The following is a 20,079-nucleotide window of genomic DNA, read 5'->3' as shown; positions in this document are numbered from 1 at the left end:
ATATCAGTTTGGATGCCGTCTACATAGGCCGTCTCCAGTAACACAGCTCAGGTTTTGGAGCGGAGCCATTAAGTATGCTGTTTTTGTAGATGGCTGTCAAATTATTTTGTTGATGATTATAAATGCTGAATCATATCCCCAGCCCCATACATCAGCTGTGACATGTTGGTGTGAAGCTTGCCACTACACGCTCTGAGCATCATTAAAATTCACCATGCCTTGCTAATATAGTGACAGCAGAGCGCTGATAGTTCGATGGTTTATCTTCTTTTGTTTTGGGATCAACACAAAGAGAACAATCGTCCAGGAAATGAAGGGTTATCAGGACAAAGAGCGAGCGAGAGCGTTTCTCACAACTCATCTTTCAATCAAAAACTGTACTAACCATCCGCTTCCTGGGGTCATGACTTCTGGTTTGACCTCGTTTTTCGGCATTGCACGTAATCTGTTGACAGCGCTGAGCTGGGACAGGACCCTTATTAGCGGCGTTAGCATCATTATTATTATTGCTCATACTAATTAATGCATTTTCCAGTCAAAAACTCATTCCTCGTTGTTTGTGGTACGTTATTGTGCATGAAATATTCCTCAAATTGCACAGTTTGAATCAACAGTTTTCACTCAACAGGCAAGAACTATAAAATATTTGGATGCAGAAAAGACTGTCATAGAATTTTTATTTATTTATTTTTACTGACGCCAAACTGCAGATTTATGGCTGATCATTATTTGAGTCTACTAGGAGTGGAAGTCATTAAGGATATTATATTAATATCTGACTCATAAGTTAATGTTTCTGTTACAGTTTTCAACATTTCCTGCCGTTTATACATTTTTGGGTCTGTAAGGTTCGTTAATGTTTAAAGATTCTTCTGGCTGAATTTTTTTTAATCATAAATACAGTAAAAACAGTAATATTGTGAAATATTATTGCGATTTAAAATAGCTGTTTTCTATTGTAACCTATTTTAAAACAACAATGTTGAAAACAGATGTTTCTTAATATTTTAGTGGAACCGTGATTTGTGATTAATTGATGAATATAAAGTTAAAACAAACAAATAAAAAAAAATTGTATTATTAAATCTTTTGAATCTCTTCTGTAACATTATAAATACTGTCACTTTTGATTAATTTAATGCATCCGTGCTGAATAAAATAATTTATTAGAAAATAAGACTATATAAAAATATATAAAATTAAATTAAATAAAACCGTCTATTGTGCAATTATAGCTCAGAATGAGTTTGGATTTATTTATCTGAATAAATCAAGTGTCACTGTATTTTTTAACCCAAAATATTAATGTACAAACTTTAACCAAAAGCATTTTTGTGCGGTTAGAATACAGTATCTGTATGATATTTTGAGGTAATATACTCGCGATGACCCCGTATCAATACTTGAAAGCACCCAGAACATCCGATCAAACACTGGGAAAGTTGTCAGACGAACACGGTTTTGCTCTCGTTGTTATTACTAACCGAAAGCCTTGACGACTGTCTGCCATCATCAGGTGAGACAAAGCGAGCCGTCCCTGGACGAGTGCCAGCAGTGTGTGTGTGTGTGAGACTAGATAATAGATAATGTCTCACGACGTTCTACATTAAACCTCCGTTTGATCGGACGTGACTTTGTTGTCGTGTCGAGCGATTGGAATCAGTGTCTGCGTCACGACGGGCCCGTTTGCACAAATTGGTATTTAGTTGTGCTGTGAAGAATTTGCAACATGCATTTTCTTTTGTTTCCACACAGCTCTTAAATATTTATTTGACATTCTTCTCTGCATGTGAACGATGGCTGCTTGTGGTGGCATGTCGGGGCGGCGTCTCAGAGTCAGTGTTTATGCGGGATTTTAATGGCCTATCTTAGAGATTATGGGGTTTTAATCACACTTTGATTGTGGTTGATAGTAATTGAACCTACACTTAGTGTGACTGACCAATCCTAACCTTTACAAAAGTTCACTACTGCTCCCCAAGGCTGCATTTATTTGATCAAAAATACAGTAAAATTCTGAAATATTATTATAATTTAAAACAGCTGTTTTCTATGTGAATATATAGTAAAGTGTCATTTATTTCTGTGATCAAAGCTGAATTTTCAGCATCATTACTTCAGAAATCATTCTAATATGATGATTTGATGCTCAAGAAACATTTATGATTATTATCAGTGTTGAAAACAGTTGTGCTGCTTCATATATATAAATGTCTTTATTGTCACTTCTGATCAATTGAATGCATCCTTGCTGAATAAAAGAATTCATTAATAAAATAAAATAAAATTTCTCTTTTGTTAGTGACCTTGAATAAAAGCATCTACTGAATGCACAAATGCAAATAAATGTAATTTATTTTTTATTTTTTTAAACATTTAATGAATGATAGGGTATGTTGTATAAAAGTCCTCTTGTGTTTGTATATAGTAAGCAGAAATGATGTTGTAGAAACTCGTAGTCACTTTCAAATAAGGCTTTACTCTTTTCAGGGACTGTGAGAAGCGTTTCACTCGATTCTGATTTGCAATCTATGTAGTTTTAATCACATTACTGTAGAATTTAACTTCTCTGTAAAGAAAGGCTTTGTAATGTCACATTTAAGTCATAAAGTCCATTAAATTATCAGCACTGCATGAGCATTTTTACTGAAAAACACTTTTAATAGAAATCTCCAGGTCATTCCTAAGGGACGTTCAGTGTGTGTGTGTGTGTGTGGAGTGACTGAGGTGGGCGGAGCTTAGCGGCGGGTCAATAGCTTTGTCACGTATGGAGTGGAGAGAGTGTTTTAATTGTTGCTCTTGACCTGATTGCTCTTTTCTAAGAGGACAATACATTTATTTCTCTCTTGTTTTTGGTCTGCTTCTTCTAGGGTCTTCTCTCAGAGATTCTCAGAAAAGAGGAAGACCCCAAGACTGCGTCTCAGTCACTCCTGGTTAATCTGCGGGCGATGCAGAACTTCCTCCAGTTGCCGGAAGCGGAGCGAGACCGGATCTACCAGGACGAGAGAGAGCGCAGTCTGACCGCAGCCTCTGCGATGGGTCCCGCGCCGCTCATCAGCACCCCCCCCTTACGCCCCGCACAGGTACACACTCAACTGGGCTTTCAGACACACAGTCTCTTTGTGCAATTAAAACTGTGTGTGCATTTTGCCTTTTGATGCATGTTTTTATTTTTGCCTTGTTTTCCAGTAAAAATAAATAAATAAATATGTATATATATATATATATATATATATATATATATATATATATATATATATATATATATATTTATTATTATTATTATTATTATTATTATTATTATTATATATATATATATTTTTTTTTTTTTTTTTTTTTTTTTTTAAACAAGATACATTTGGAGACCTTTTACTGTAAGGTAAAATCTTGAATTAATTGTTTTTTCTTGTTTTATGCATAAATCAAGCAGATTTACTATAAATAGATTCTCTGAAAACAAGCCTCATTTTTTATTTTTTATTTTTCTTTGTAATTTTTCTTACCAAGCATCTGAACTGACTTTTCAGACATGGATTCTCTTTGTGGAATTAAAGCGGTGCATGCATTTTGCCTTTAAAGCATGACAAACATTTATTTATTTTTTGTCTTGTTTTCCAGTAAAAATATCTATGCATCCTTAAAACAAGATACATTTGGAGACATGTAAGATAAAACAACATAGAATATGTCTTGCATTAAATATATCTTGAATTAGGTTTTCTGTTTTCAAATGTTTTTATTGTTTTATGCATAAATCAAGCAGATTTACTGTTAATAGATTCTCTGAAAAGAGCCTAATTTTTATTTTATTTTTTCTTTGCAATTTTTCTTCTCAAGTAAATGTTGTTTTACGATGGTTATTTTTACTGGAAGACAAAGCAAAAATTCTGGTTCAAAAATGTTTTCTTCATGTTTTCCAGTAAAAATATATTTGTGTTCTTAAAACAAGATGCATTTATTTGGATACATTTTACTTAGCAAAATCTGTAAGAAAAAAGACAGAAAATATATCTTGAGTTCTCCTCTTACTCTGTTGGCAATTGTTTTTCTTGTTTTATGCATAAATCAAACAGATTTACTGTTAATATATTCTTAGGCTTATTTAATTTTTATTTAATTTAATTATATATATATATATATATATATATATATATATATATATTGCCATTCGTCTTCTGAAGTAAATGTTGTTTTAAGGTGGTTATTTTTACTAGAAGACAAAGCAAAATGACTGATTCATTAACATGCACTGGTAAATCAATCACAGTAAGACCATAAACGTGAATTAATAAAGTAAATGGGATCATGTTGAGTTTAAATAGATTCTGTATTCTGGCTTATGTAAATGTAGGTGGAGCTGAACACCCAGACTCTAATATTTAGCGTGCGCTCTCTGACTAACATAATGAATGATTAGCTCAGGTATGCTTTTCATCAGTCATCGTCAGAGTATTTGCTTTTCACAGTCCTGAGGACCCCCACTGACTGCTGGGAAAATGACTTTAAAGCAGCTGTGGGTAATTCTGACAGTGAAATACTCAAATGAAGAGAGTTTGAGAGTGTGCGACCGATGGAAACCTGTTTGGAAACGATCATTATTTTTGCAGTTCTGTTTGGCGCTGCTAGTGGCCTGGAAATGATGCACTGTAGCTTTAAATCAGTGTGTTGTAGTGATCTGTTGGTCAGGAGCTCACACATGACGGTTACCACAAGAACACCATTATAACCTCACACCGAACTCTGTATCTGCTCCAGTGCATTTGCACCTAACTGCATGTCAGTCTCAGTTCGTAATAAATACAGAGTAAACAATGCAATTCCAGATTCTTTAGAGGTCAGCTATACTGCCCTATGTTTGATTTGTTATTAATAGTGGAGTTAACAGCTGAATATATTTTACATTTTATGTTTTATGCATTTAGTAGATGCTTTTATCAAAATCTGAAGTGCGCTACGCTTAAATTATGAGTATGGACTTAGTTATTGGCTATTGATGAGTACCAAAACTAACGTAGAGATGCATTGAGGAGGAAGCATTTTTACGTTTTATGCTTTTATCCAACTATTAAATGTCGTCGCTGTCGGGTGGAATCAAAAAATCACTATTTTTAAAATATTTAAACACCACGTCGTCAAAGTTGATGTTGTGGCTTATACTGTATATGGTCAGACACTTGTATGCGTCATTATATTATTAACATTTCACCGAAATCAAGCTCAAATGGAGTTACGAGGTTTTTGACCAGCGAATTTCAGGTAATTGTAGACATTTGTGTTTCATCCGTTGCTGGAACAGCATCATCTGAGGCAGTAAATGCATCGCATTATGCTTTCATCAACTTACAGATTATAAAGTTTATTGTAGCTTTGTCCTTTGGCCAAAATCTCATGTTTTTAAAGGACAAGCTATTTAAGACAAGACTGGCTATGACTCGACGACACTCTTTACTCCTCAAATACATAAAACATTAGCCTTTATATAGTGTTTCTTAAACTTAACCAGTTCTTTATTTACCCTTGCATTGCAAACAAGCAGAGACGTGTGCACTTCATTCACGATAGAGGTGGGTGGAGCTATGAGGTTTGACTGACAGTTTGAGGAGCCAATGGAATTACAGGGTTTAGTCAGAAGCTCTTTTTAATACTTTTCATTAGTTAAATATTTGCAAAAACCACCGACAGACGTAAAGGGTGACCAATTGTAATGACTTATGAAAAAAATGACGAAATAAGGAGATACGAAAGCGACGAAATGCTACCCTTAAGTTATGAGTATGCACTTTTTACAGTTATTTGCGAGTATCATAACAAAAGTATCGGTACATAAATGCATATGCTTTGGAGGAAACATTTTTACATGCATTTTGCAGATACTTTAATCCAAATATCAAATAGCTACCCTTAAATTATGAGTATGCATTGTAAGTGTTTTTACAGTTATTGGTGTGTACTAAAACAAAAGCATCAGTACATCAATGCATCTCTACTTTGAGATCTTTCCTGCACTGAACGTTTCCTCCAGAGCGTTTCAGATCTCAGGGCAGGAGAGGTATGCAGAACGCTCTCCTTCAAACGCAGTTGAGTGTGTCTCAGTGGATCGAACACAAAGCCTTCCTGTGTGTGATGGACTGAGGAGGGTCTTTTATACAGGAGAAAACTCCCGCACACACACACACAATGTGTAAAGACCGAAATGTCATCAGTGCTCACTCAAGTGTGCACGCATTTGTGTGTGCGCTTGCGTGCATCATGTCCTTGTGTGTGTGTGTGTGTGTGTGTGCAAACCAGATGCTGCTTTCCTGTTCAGATCCCATTATCAGATGGTTCTGTAACCTGATTATTCAGCAACTGCGCCTGATTCGTCAGCCTTGTACAGCGCTCGGCAAAAGTCTCCATTATCTGATGATATTTGGACAAATTGGTGAAATTTTAAATGAAAGGGCATATCGATACACTGGCTGACACACATATAATGGCTGTGCTCCAAAACCTAGTGCACTACATAGTCAGCATCCTAACCGAACCTCATTAGTGACTGATTTGAAACTTGAAAAAGAAAAAGCATGACTTCACTCTTTTGATTCCAGTAGAGTTTGGTGTTGTTCGTATGTTGCGAACTAATAAGCATAATGCACATGTGAATGTTAGGTATAATTTATTTAAATTTAATACAAATAATTAAATTATATTAGACTATTGGGTAACACTTTACAATAAGGTTCATTAGTTAATGTATATACTAACATGAACTAACAATGAGCAATACATTTGTTACTGTATTTATTAATATTTGTTAATGTTAGTTTAAAGGGGTGGTATAATGGCCTTTTCACAAGATGTTAAATAAGTCTCTGATGTCCCCAGAGTGTGTGTGTGAAGTTTTAGCTCAAAATACCCCACAGATATTTTTATATCGCATGTTAAAATTGACACTTTTTGAGAGTGAGCAAAAACGCACCGTTTTGTGTGTCTGTCCCTTTAAATGCAAATGAGCTGGTGCTCCTGGCACAGTGGGCGGAGCTTCAAGAGCTCGTGTTCTTTTACCTCACACACATGCACTGAACATTTCAAACACTTTTAGCCTTTTATGTTCAAACCGGAGTCAGACAATAATGGAGAGACTCAAGAAGAAGAGACAACATGTAGAAGCAACAGGACATTTCTGAATGGTTAGTTGATGAATTTATGAAGCTTATGTGTAGTTATCTTCTAGTCATTGATTAGCAAATTCTGTCATGATAATCTATAAATCGTGTTCAGGGGGCGGGGTTTATGTAAATTTTAGGGTTAGTGATGTCACTAACCCGGGAGGAATGTGGTGTAGTCTCTACCAGCCGTTTGTTGTAGTCCTTAAAAAGCGATTTCTTTAAAAGCAAATATCTCCCTTTGCTTTGAACTTTGAGCGTCGTAACTTTGCAGATGTTGTTTATGCTCAAACAGCAACATTACACACTAACTAAAGTTAGAAAAGTGAAATCATAATCAACCAGCCCTTTAAAAAAAAAAATCCAGCTGCTCATTGTTTGTTCATGTAAGTTCACAGTGCATTAACTAATGTTAACAAATACAACCTTTGATTTTAATAATGTATGAGTAAATGTTGAAAGCTAACATTAATTAATACTATAGAAGTATTGTTCACTGTTAGTTCATGTAAAGTGTTACCGACTATTGCATTAGTACTTTTCAGTATTGAATTAATTTAATATTATAAGTATTACACCTTCCTACCTTGAACATGACGCCTTTATATGCATGTTTATCTGAACATGACATCAGATACCGTTCTCCCCATCATTGGCTGTTTTGCATAAGAAATGACGGATAAGGGAAGTGTTTGATGCAGGGCAGCTTGATGCTGACAGATATGAGTGAGATGTTGCAGGATTGCTGTAAATCAGCAGGGTGGCGCGTCTCGCAGCGCTGCGAGGCTTTTATGACGCCCATAAAAACAGATGTGAAGGTATGTTTCCCTCATACGTTAATGGATCGTCAGACAGTGTGTGCAAGTTTGCACACGCTCGTCCCTTTATAATTACATATGGTCACAAAATAACTCAAGCTAGACACTGATGCTTCACATGTAAATGACTGCTGTTGACGGCCTCTTCAGTTTGGAGGCCCTTCATATAAAAAAATAAAAATAAAATAAAAAGTTATTGCAGATTACTTTGCAATCTGCTGAAATCATTTGTCACGTGGTGTGCTTTAGGATCAGCTACTGTGATATGAATCTGATCGTGGGAACTACAGCAGTCTAAGCATTCTGATGAAATGTTGTTTTGTGTGTGCGTGTGTGTGCGCGTGTGTGTGTGTGCGTGTGTGTTCGGTTCAAGTAGACTTTACTCACATTAGATGCATAAGTGTTGTACTGAATGCATAATGTGTGAGGTTTAAGTGGATGTCGATGTAGAATGTATGTTGGATGTTGTAAACATAGACACTGTTATGCAAGAAAAATTTCAGACTTGTCTGACAATAAAGTATAAAAGTAAAGTAAAGTATTATAGCGACAAAATGTCCCCATAAAGATGGCAATATCAAAAATCCTTGTCTTTGTGTGGATATTTTTGGCTTATAAATCATACTAAGTGATGTTTTTTGAAAATGTAAAAATGCAGAAGGTTTCTCTGTGATTGGCTGGTTTAGGGGATGTGATATACAGTTTGTGCAGTTTAAAAATCATTGTTTATGGAAAGTACCCATAAAACATGGAAACCCAACCTGTGTGTGTGTGTCTTCACAGCCCAGAAGAGAGGAGTGTAATAATGTGAGACCAGAAGACTGGAATCCCAGAATTCCAGTGGGCATCTCTCCTGTGAGTGCACATATGGTACATTGTTTTTGAAAAAGTGAAGCATGATTTTGTCCTTGATTATAAACCTGCGTTTACAGTATGTGTATATCTATCTTCAACATATCAATCTGGATGCATTACATTGATCACAAGTGAAAATAGGCATTTATAATGTTACAAAAGATTCTATTTAAAAAAAATAACATTCTTTTGAACATTGTGTTAATCCTAAAAAAAATACCATAAAAGATCATGATTGATGTTGAAAACAATTGTGCTGCTTCATAAGAGTTGAAAATTCAGCTTCGCATTACAGGAATAAATTACATTTTAAAATGTATTAAAAAAGCAAGCAGTTATTTTAAACGGTAATAATATTTCATAATACTCCTTTTTTTACTGTATTTTTGATCAAATAAATGCAGCCTTGCTGAGCAGAAAAGACGTGTATGTATGTATGTATGTATATAGGATATATTTATGCATTTATTATTTATTTTATTTTTTAATGTAATTTGATATATATAATAGAAGAATATATTATATATATATATTTCTTTTTTAATTTTTTTTATTATTATTATTATTTATTTATTTATTTTTTGCGTAATTTGATAGGTGGACTAAAAATGAAATAATTTTTTTCTTCAGGTCAAGCCCAACCCTCTGACCTCTGAGTGGAACGGTAAATCCGAGAGTTGCGTGTTGAACATCAACTCCTCCATCTACGACGAGATCCAGCAGGAGATGAAGAGGGCCAAAGTGTCCCAGGCCATGTTCGCCAAGGTCGCCGCCTCCAAGAGCCAGGTACAGCTCAAACCCTCGCACACACACACTTTCACTAGCCTGTCATGCTTCAATCGCTCGTCTGGTTGACAAAACATGTCAAACATTTTTGTGTACAGTCTAAAGAAGGCCCAGATAGCAAGATAAAAGTGTAAAAGGAGAGCTTTGTTAAGCCTCGCGCTCAGCTAGCGCAGCGCCGTAATGACTTGCGCCGCTTTATTGTGGGTTTGCGAACAGCAGACAGTGTTGCAACATAAAACAAATGTGTTTATATAATTCAGCTGTGCAACGACCACACCGTTATCTCACGTAGCGAACAGCCTTCTGCTGAATACAGGCCTCTGTGAGAGACATTACCGTCTGTTTTAGCCTATTAAAACTAATTAAAGAAACGCACGGCGAGCCCCATTATTAAAGGTTTCACATATCTATGTGCACACTTAAAGATTTTCACAATTACATCTGATGTGAGGGGGGAAAACGCGGATAAAAGCTCTAAATTATCTGGAAATATCAGCAGGTTTTTGCTGATTGCACTGATTATGGTGCCAGATACTTTTGTTTCACCAAATTACAGTTTGATGCACAAACCACTGTTTTTGTCGAAGGGAGTTCAAAGCCGAGAAGGGTGGAGGAGAGAAAAGACAACCGGGGCATTTATTCCAGTAAGATTGTGGTATAAAGTGCTGGTTTGAGAGAAAAGAGCCCCCTCTCTGTGTGTCTCTCCAGCCCTGCCTGAGCCTGTGTGCTTCATTCATGGCTGGTGTGAATGTGAATTGAGCAGCAGATAAGAACTGTGCTAATTACGCAGCTGAGAAAGGGGCCTGGGAGAGCACTTATCTCCGGCTCCATCTCGTAATGTGCGCTCCCCGGGCAGCTGGTCCCCCTCCTTCCCGTTCCCAGCCCCCCCCCACACACACACACACGGGGCCCGCGGGGCCGACGGCTCAATGACCGGCCGGTGCCAAGCGCCGATGCCGAACGCGTCGGAATGATGCCGTGTGCGAGACGTCTCGTGGCGTAATTAGCGCTGGGAAATTTGGGCGTGTCCTTTAAAGAATCATGGATTGGTAGGGATGTCACGATTATGGAGGCTTGTTTCCGCCACAGAGTGAAAAATAAAAAAGGTAATTGCGACTTTTTAATCTCACAATTCTGACTTTTTTTCACACAATTGCGAGTTTACATCTCACAATTCTGACTTTTTATCTCAGAATTACGTGATATAAAGTCGCAATTGCAGGTTGTATAGTCAGAATTGCGTGATATAAAGTCAGAATTATGAGATATAAATTCGCAATATACTTGAAATTCTGACTTTTTTTCTCAGAATTGCATGTTTATGTCTCGCAATTCTGAATTTATAATACGCAATTGGGAGATATAAAGTCAGAATTGCATGATATAAAGTCGCAATTGCGTGTTATAAAGTCAGAATTGTGAGATATAAACTATTCTGAGGTAAAAATAATATTTTTTTCAGTCTCTTTTTTTCCTTAGAATTGGACTTTATATCTCACAATTGTGAGAAAAGATGTCAGAATTGCAAGATATAAACTCGCAATTATGTGTTATAAAGTCACAATTGCGTGATATAAAGTCACAATTGCGAGAAAAAAAGTCAGAATTCTGTGACTTTATTTCATGCAATTCTGACTTTATATCTCGCAATTCTGAGAAATAAAGTCAGAACTGCGAGATGTAAACTCGCAATTGTGAGATAAAAAGTCGCAATTATCTTTTAAAATGTTTTATTCTGTGGCGGAAACAAGCTTCCATACACGATACCAAAATTCCAGTAGTCAGTACCGATACCATTAAAATTTTATGGTTCTCGGTACCAATTTCGGTACCACAGCAAAATCTGTTGGAACTATTTTTCTATTTTATTTAACTATTTAAAAAATTTTTTTTAATTCAATTCAATGACTTTATTTATGACGGTTATCATAAGTAAATAATACATATAAGCATTAAAGGCCACATGCTGTTTAAACGTAAATATTGCTTACCATGGAGACGTAGCTAAATCCTAATATAATTATTTCTGTCAATTTCTTCAAGTTAAACCGAACTTTTATTTTGAGTGTCTGTGTGTGTGATATGACGATAGTTTTTTCTCAAATGAAACGGTAAAATGCTCATGAAATGACTCTCTGGAGATGAATTTCATCATGTCATCATATCGTGAGGCAGCAGAGACTGAAAACAGAGCGAGCGTCACTCGTGCTTCAGTGTGTGTGTGTGTGTGTGTGTGTGTGTGTGAGGTAAATGGAACAGACAGTCAGTGCTCCAAGTAAAAAAGTTAGTCTGGAGCCCCGCGCTTAGATAAAAACACGGAAAGCGACTTAAAGCAGCTCCTATTAGTGGGTACTGAATATACCCGGTACTACAGAAATGCTGGTATCGTCACATTTTCAGTGCCGACTTGGTACCGAAGTACCGGTACTTTGACAACACTATGGATTGGTATTGGCCAGAATAAAAAATAAAAGATGTATGCTGATTGGTACGATTTAGTTTAGTTGTTCATGAGGACAAGTGATCATTCTTCCTTGAAATTATGCAACAGGTTGAAACTACATTTCCCATCATTCTCTGTAGATGCACATGAATGCTAAAACGCACAGATAAAGTTAGGAGAACAATAGGAGTGAAATGAAATGAAATGCAAAAAATGCTGGCCTTTAATGTGCATTTCTATGCAGCGTAAGATTGTTTGTCAGAATGTAGAAAAGCATTTAAAATGCATTGTTTATTTTGATTTGAAGTTGAATTTATGATTTCTGTTACGTTTTATGACTTTAAAATAAGGTCTCGTTAGTTAGTGTTAACATTGAACAACTGCTCATTGTTAGTTCATGTTACACGTTATAAAAATTTGGTTAAAATAAAAAAATGGTTGTAAAAATGGAATTTACAGTTTAATGTGGAATGTCACGTAATTTAAAAAAAGGGTGAATAAATCATAAGTAGGGGCTGTAAACTTAATCAAATCACGATCTGGACTAGTGTCTGTGAATATTAAAGCTTGAAAAGACTGCTGTTGAAGTAAGTGCATGATCTGCATGTCTCAGTTTTGTCTACTACACATAAAACAGACCCTAATGTCAGCTCAGGTCCGTTAAATATGAACAAATACAACTTTTGATTTTAAATTTCTATTAGTAAATAGAAAGAAAGGAAGAAATTAAGAAAGTATTTTTCACTGTTAGTTTGTGTTATCTAAGGGTGTGTTCACACTCGGCGTGTTTGGTTGGATTAAAACGAACTCTGGTGCGATTGCTCTGTTAGTGCAGTTCAGGTGTGAACGCTGCCGTCTGAACCCTGGTGACTGCAAACAAGCGGACCAAGACGCTGAAAAGATGAGTCTCGATCCGCTTCCAAACAAACTCTGGTGCGGTTCGAATTAAATATGAACACAATGTGGACCAAAGACATGTAAACGAACCAAAAACAGGACATGATGTCAGAAGATGCACCCCTAAAAAGGACAGATGGGTTTTTTCTCGTTATAGTCGAGATGTTGCCCATCACAGTTCAGTTCAGGCGTCATAATACTCAGCTGGTCAGAATACCATCATATGTGACCCTGGACCACAAAACCAGTCACATGGGTCAATTTTTTGGAAATTGAGATTTATACACTATCTGAAATCTGAATAAATAAGCTTTCCATTGATGTATCGTTTGTTAGGATAGGACAATATTTGGTCGAGATACAACTATTGTAAATCTGGAATCTGAGGGTGCAAAAAAATCGAAACATTGAGAAAATCTCCTTTAAAGTTGTTAATTTATGTTGGCGATTGTGCTGCATTCACTCACAAATAAATGTTTTATATATTTACGGAAGGAAACTTACAAAATATCTTCATGGAACATGATCTTTACTTAATATCCTAATGATTTTTGGCATAAAAGAAAAATCGATAATTTTGACCCATACAATGTATTGTTGGCTATTGCCACAGATATACCCGTGCGACTCGTGACTAGTTTTGTGATCCAGGGTCACATATGTAGTTACACGCATACAACGAGTGCATTTAGTCCATAACACAGCATTGTTTTGGAAGTTATGTCGCAAAATATACATAATAAAAGCCAACTGATCAGGTTGTGAACACATCCCTGTAGCCGCCTTTCCACTGCAAACGACAAACGACAGCCGTCGGACCGGAAGTCATTCATTTCCAATGGAGAGTCGTACGGGAGCTGCGGGGAGTTCCGATCATATGCGTATGCGGAAATTTCGGATCCGATTTGAGCTTCGGATGAAATATCTGAACTTCTGCGGCTAGACCGTATGCGACCGGTCGACCGGATGTGATGTATTCTTATCAAAACTATGAGCGCGAAGCTAGAATTACCAATATTTCAATACTTTAATGTAAACGCTATTCCTGCAAAATGACGGTTATTAATAATTATGGCTGAAAAAATATTTGTATCATTATTAAATCAATATTTATATTGATTAGCTCTATAAAATCGACTGTTTTTTATATTAGATGTATTGAGGGTCATTCGTTTTGTGTGGATATATTCATGCATGCATTATATTCATTAAAATCATTAATTTTACAATTGTGAATAGCCGACGGTAACGGTTGCTTCACGACCAATTTCAAAGTTCCTTGCGACTGACACCAGGGGGTGAAATGCGACAATCAAATGCGAATGTCGTGCGCAGTGGAAAGGCGGCTTGTGCCTTTAAGGTTCGGTGTAAAATGACAATGTGAACGCTAAGCAGACCAGGACTAAATGTTTTTTTTCTTTGGTCTGCAAATCAAACTTCAAATCTGAACCATAGACTGTAAATAAATATGGGTGTAGTGTCCGTGACGTCACCCGTAGTGTTTCTGAAGAGCATTTTTGAAGCACAAAGTGGGCGGAGCCGGCGGTCGCCATCTTGGCAGCGTCACTCCCGGATAAACGAAACTGGGCAGCGAGGCGGATTAGCTGAGGTGACGTGACGCTAACAGACAGCAGACAAACGGCTAGTAGTGACATCAGCGGCAATCCACCTGTCCCTCAAGTGGCCACACCCTTAATTATGCAGAACTTTAAGGCTTAATATAATTTAAATGGATGGGTTATAAAAAAAATTTGCCCCCCTCACAGTCGTCATGAAGGGCTAAATTAGCTATATAGACCAAAACCACTTTTTGCACCAGGCTGTAAACACATTTTTTCTGTTGTAAAAGTTTTGGCGCCTGTCTCTAGTGGCCAGTCGATGAATTGCAGTTTAAGTCACACTTGGATTCAAGAGACCGGAAGGTTGCCGCTTGGTCTGAACATATATAGTAGTAAACTATATTACCCTAATATAGTAAACAAATGGAACCTTATTGCAAAGTGTGACCACCAACTGTGTTTGTTTGTTGGTCCTGGACGGCGTGTCCCGCGAGGCGTTGTGCCGTATGCTTATATTGCGTGGTGTGTCGGATTCATTCAGTGCAGGAATCCTCTGCCGAATCGGAGGTAGCTCTATCCGCAGCACACGCTAGAGATCTGGCACCGGATTCGGGTTTGGCTTCCGACACCACGGCGCTCCAGAACCGGCACAGATCTAACCTCCACGAGAGCGCTCGTCCCCTGGCCTTTTAAAAGCTGCAAACACTAGTTTGAGGGGGTTAAAGAGAAACGTCGCATGTGTGTGTGTGTGAGCGTGTGTACCTGCTTACTCATGTAGCTGTGTGTACGGTGTGTGTGTGTGTGTGCTGTTTACTGGGGGATGGGCACTGGATCTGAGCCATGCCGTCCCCCTCTCTGGGCACACATCCATACAGGACGAGAGTGCCAGGCTTTATCTATTTGGTGGCACTTTCATATTCCGAGTAGCATTTCAATTAATTTCTCCTCCTGCACCACAGAAAAACCAGCGTTTCTGCAGCCTGTAGAACGAAAACGAAAAGCAGAAACTGTTCATTTGTGCGCTCGACGTTCAGTGTTCGAGAAATCCTGATGTTTTGGAGGTGAACATGAGCTTAGTGGCGGGAGATTCTCACCCGGTTTGTTGTGCAAATGTCATTTTTATTCGAAGTATCATTCATATGGTGCGTATTGCAAACCTAAGTTAATAAAGCACTGATCACAATCGCTTTTCTTACATGATATAATGCAGTATTGTTGAAAAGTTTGGGAGTGGTAAGATTTTTATGGTTTAAAGATTTATTAAGAATTTTTTTTTATAATATTTATTTATTCAAAAATACAGTAAAAATCTGAAATATTATTATAATTTAAAATAGCTGTTCTCTATGTTAATATATAGTAAAGTGTAATTTATTCCTGTGATCAAAGCTGAATGTTCAGCATCATTACTCCAGTCTTCAGTGTCACATGATCCTTCAGAAATCATTCTAATATGATGATTTGATGCTTAAGAAACATTTATGATTATTATCAATGTTGAAAACAGTTGTGCTGCTGATTCATATTTTTGTGGAAACTGTGATACATTTTTTTCAGAATTCTTTGATGAATGGAGAGTTCAAAAGAACAGCATTCATTAAAAATAGAATCTTGTGTTACATTATAAATGTCTTTATAAATGTTACTTTTGATCAGTTGAATTCTTGCTGAATAAAAATAGTAATTTCTAATTTTTTAAGCGTACTGACCCCAAACTTTTGAATGGTAGAATAAAATGGAGAAAGTTCATTTAAGTTTAATGAAAAATGATGAATACAAATATTTAACATTATAATTTGGAAAAACATGCATTGATGAATCATTCACAGTAAGAGCAGGAACGAGTGTTACGTAAACGAGTGCGGTTTCGGTTTCATGCATACTTGAATACGTAGGTTTAGAGGTCTGTTATCCCTAACTCTATGAGCAATAGTAGTAGTGACGTATGACTTAGCAAACACCCCTAATACAGACATGACAGCGCTGAACTGGCAGTCAGAGAGAATAGAGAGAAGAAGGGCATTATGGGAGTTGTGCTGACACCCTGTGATGGTGAATACAGTCACGGCCCCTGTTGTCAGATGACAAGCCCTTCAGAACCCAGAGCCATTCCCTCAGAGTGACCTGTCTCTCTCTCTCTCTCTCTCTCTCTCTCTCTCTCTCTCTCTGTCTGCCTGGGTGTCTCTCGCTCTCTCTCTCTCTCTCTCTCTCTGTCTGCCTCGGTGTCTCTCGCTCTCCTGGAAGAGGCTGTGGTAATTAGCAGGGCTCTAATGAGACAGAATGTCAGTGATCTGCCGCAGTACAGGGGGGCAGGCGATAGGCCGGTGTGTGTGTGTGTGTGTGTGTGTGTGTGTGTGTGTGTGTGTGTGTGTGTGTGTGTGTGTGTGTGTGTGTGTGTGTGAAGGGGGGGTAGAGGAGGCTGTGCCATCTGTCACTGAGCGCCTGGCTCGCTGCTCTCGAGGGGGGCAACAGTGGGTCGCGAAAAAGAGAGAGAGAGATATTAAAATGTGCAGGATAGACAGCGCATATCAATACAAAATTGTAATTGTAATTTTAGCTGGTGGTTGCCCGATATATCGTTCATTTTGATTTAATATTGAGTGTTTTTTAGCCATTTTATAATGTATTATTTATTTATTTATTTATTTTTTACATTTTTACACTTTAAAAAGTAAAATATATAAACATACTGTAAGTAAATAAATACATTTACTTTACATTTAATTTGAAACCAGGAAATGGAAGATAATATCAAATAAATAAAAATAATTAACAAGTAGCCTAAATAAAAATATCAAAAAAATAAAATAAATAAATAAAATAAATAAAAGATATATATATATATATATATATATATATATATATATATATATATATATATAAATTTGGCCATTTTATAATGCATTATTTATTTATTTATTTTTAAATTTTTACACTTTAAAAAGTAAAATATACAGTATAAACATACTGTAAGTAAATAAAACATTATGAAATGGCTAAAATATATTTGTATAATTTTTTTTTTTTTGTTAATTATTTTATTTATTTGATATTATCTTCCATTTCCTGGTTTCATTTCCTGGTTTCAAATTAAATGTAATTATTTATTTTTTTAAATATCAGCATTATACACTTGCATTATACATTTTAGCAGGATTTAATTGGCTACCATTAAATTCTATTTTGCATATATATATATATATATATATCTCATTAAATTTGTATTAGGTATTGCATTGGTCATCGGCTAACCTGCGGTCCGAATGACAACATCAGTCTTTCTCCTCCAGGAAAACGACAGACAATATTTTGTTTTCAACAAGGTTTTTGTCTGGTGAATTGACACTGAGACTTTTCCTGCAAATCATAGTTCAATGCTGTGATGTAAACTAAAGAATATGGACTCAATTCACATTTCAGAAACGATATACTCATCATCATGTTCAGCTTCTATAGCGGTAAACGGGAGACAACAAATACTTTTTTTTTTTTTTCATGTTTGCTCCGATAGCATTGAGACAAAATTCATGATAGTGTTTTTATGACTTTCCAAAAATAGGGATAATAGTAGAAAGAGAGGGCAGATGTAAATTCATCAACTGCATTTACTTTCATTACGGCACGAGAACCCAAAGCCGGATGCAAATCAAATCACGCTCCTATAGGGAAGATCGGTCCTCCCTCTTCCTGAACCACCGGCCCCTATAGTTTCACAGAGAATATATATTTTTCATTATCGTGCTTCATTTTGAAGAGTTGTTTGTTTGCGGTTATGAATTCGCAGTCTCCCAGGGGCGTGTGTGCGAGGCAGACGGGAGCGCCGGGCCTCGGAGAGCGGAAATATAGGGCCATGACTGTTTATTAATTGATTTATTTATTTATCTGGCTGCCTGGTTATTAGGTTGCCTGGGAAACAGCTGCAGTTCCCCTGTATTATTAAAGACACAATATTCGTGAACCAGAAACCAGATGTCTGGGAAATTAATTCCGCGTCTGATTTATCGCAGCGCTCTCTTCCGAACGAACCTTTTTCCTTGTCGTTTAACGGATTGGGTTCTTGTTCCTGTCGCGGTGACCAGCGTCTTGTCTTTCTCGTGCTTGTTCTCCATCTGTTAGCTCTCTCTCTCTCTCTCTGCATGTAAGGTAGTGTTAGAGGTGGCCCGGTTTCTCTCGTTCTCCTCTGTCAGACCACACAGGGCTTGTTCTGAGGCCCATTCTCGCTAATCTGATCAGGCAGGCAAATACGCCGGGAAAAGCGGCTTTAATGATCCCCCTAATTACCTCAAGTCAATACCAACTGTATTATTAGACTCCGGGAAAATATTCCATTAGGGTCCCCCCCGTGGGACTCCCCGCACGTAGCGATGTCACGCGCCGCGCGCCCCCATGCTTGTAATTAATTTTATTTACACACGCAGGAATGCACAAGGTCGCACCTGCAGCCCGGAGCCGCCTCGCCCGGCCCCCGACTCGCCCGCTTAATCAGATCTGTCATAATTACCATTCTGCATGCTTCTGACACACGCTGAGAAATATTTCAATTTAACCGCAGCCAATGGCAGCGCCAGAAAGCCTTCGCCCACGGCGTACGGAGGCGGACCGGACCAGCTCTCGTTTCCCTGCTCTATTCTCCCTTCTTTTGGACATGCATTGTCCCATATATGTGACCCTGGATCACAAAACCACGGGTATATCTGTGGCAATAGCCAACAATACATTGTACGGGTCAAAATTATGGATTTTTCTTTTATGCCATAAAAAATCATTAGGATATTAAGTAAAGATCATGTTCCATGAAGATATTTTGTAAATTTCCTACTGTAAATATATAAAACATGTATTTGTGTGAGTGAATGCAGCACAATCGCGAACATAATGAACAACTTTAAAGGAGATTTTCTCAATGTTCAGATTTTTTTGCATCCTCAGATTCCAGATTTTCAATAGTTGTATCTCAACCTAATATTGTCCTATCCTAACAAACCATACATCAGTGGAAAGCTTATTTATTCAGCTTTCAGATGATGTATAAATCTCAATTTCAGAAAATGTACCCATGTGACTGGTTTTGTGGTCCAGGGTCACACAAGTCCATTTATTGCTAATGGCCGAGCAAGTTTGGCACCTTTTACTCACCCTTGTGACCACCATAGACATTGATGAGAATTATTTGATATTTCTGATGCTGCTCTGAAGCGCTTCATTACGCTTCTTTGACGGATGACAGAGTTTAAAGAGTTTTAGCTTGTTCTGTCTCAGCGGTCGAACAGCGCTCGTCAATGTCAAAATGAATGAGATGGCCAATCAGGTCAAAGAAGGCGGGGCTTGCTGTTCACAAAAGACCAATGCGAATGTCGACGCTTTAGTTTACATAATTAAAGAATGCGTGATTAAGTAGCATATTTAATATTTGACAGCTGATTTACGATAGAAATCTTAAACGACTGACAGTGATATCCAGCGATGCAAATTGCTTGACTTTTTTTAATTTTTAATTTTGACTTTTTGATTTGAAAACTTTTTGCGTTTTTGACATGCACACAATCATTCTTATTTGTATGAGCAATATTTTCAAT

General features: G+C 37.1%; 1 protein-coding gene across 8 annotated transcripts in view; it reads left to right on the top strand.

The window, feature by feature from the left end:
• Positions 1 to 20,079, top strand: part of satb1b (SATB homeobox 1b) — a 65,036-nt gene that overhangs the window by 30,023 nt on the left and 14,934 nt on the right. For all 8 annotated transcript variants that reach the window (XM_084089628.1, XM_084089630.1, XM_084089632.1 and 5 more), the window contains 3 exons: positions 2,871 to 3,083; positions 8,747 to 8,818; positions 9,449 to 9,604. In XM_084089628.1, the coding sequence (XP_083945754.1) occupies positions 2,871 to 3,083; positions 8,747 to 8,818; positions 9,449 to 9,604 (441 nt within the window). The remainder of the gene's footprint in view (positions 1 to 2,870; positions 3,084 to 8,746; positions 8,819 to 9,448; positions 9,605 to 20,079) is intronic.

This window comes from Abramis brama (genome assembly GCF_963993115.1).
Source record: "Abramis brama genome assembly, chromosome: 17".
Classification (NCBI taxonomy): domain Eukaryota; kingdom Metazoa; phylum Chordata; class Actinopteri; order Cypriniformes; family Leuciscidae; genus Abramis; species Abramis brama.
Note: the sequence above shows the minus strand (reverse complement) of the source record. Positions and strands in the feature narration are given on the sequence as shown.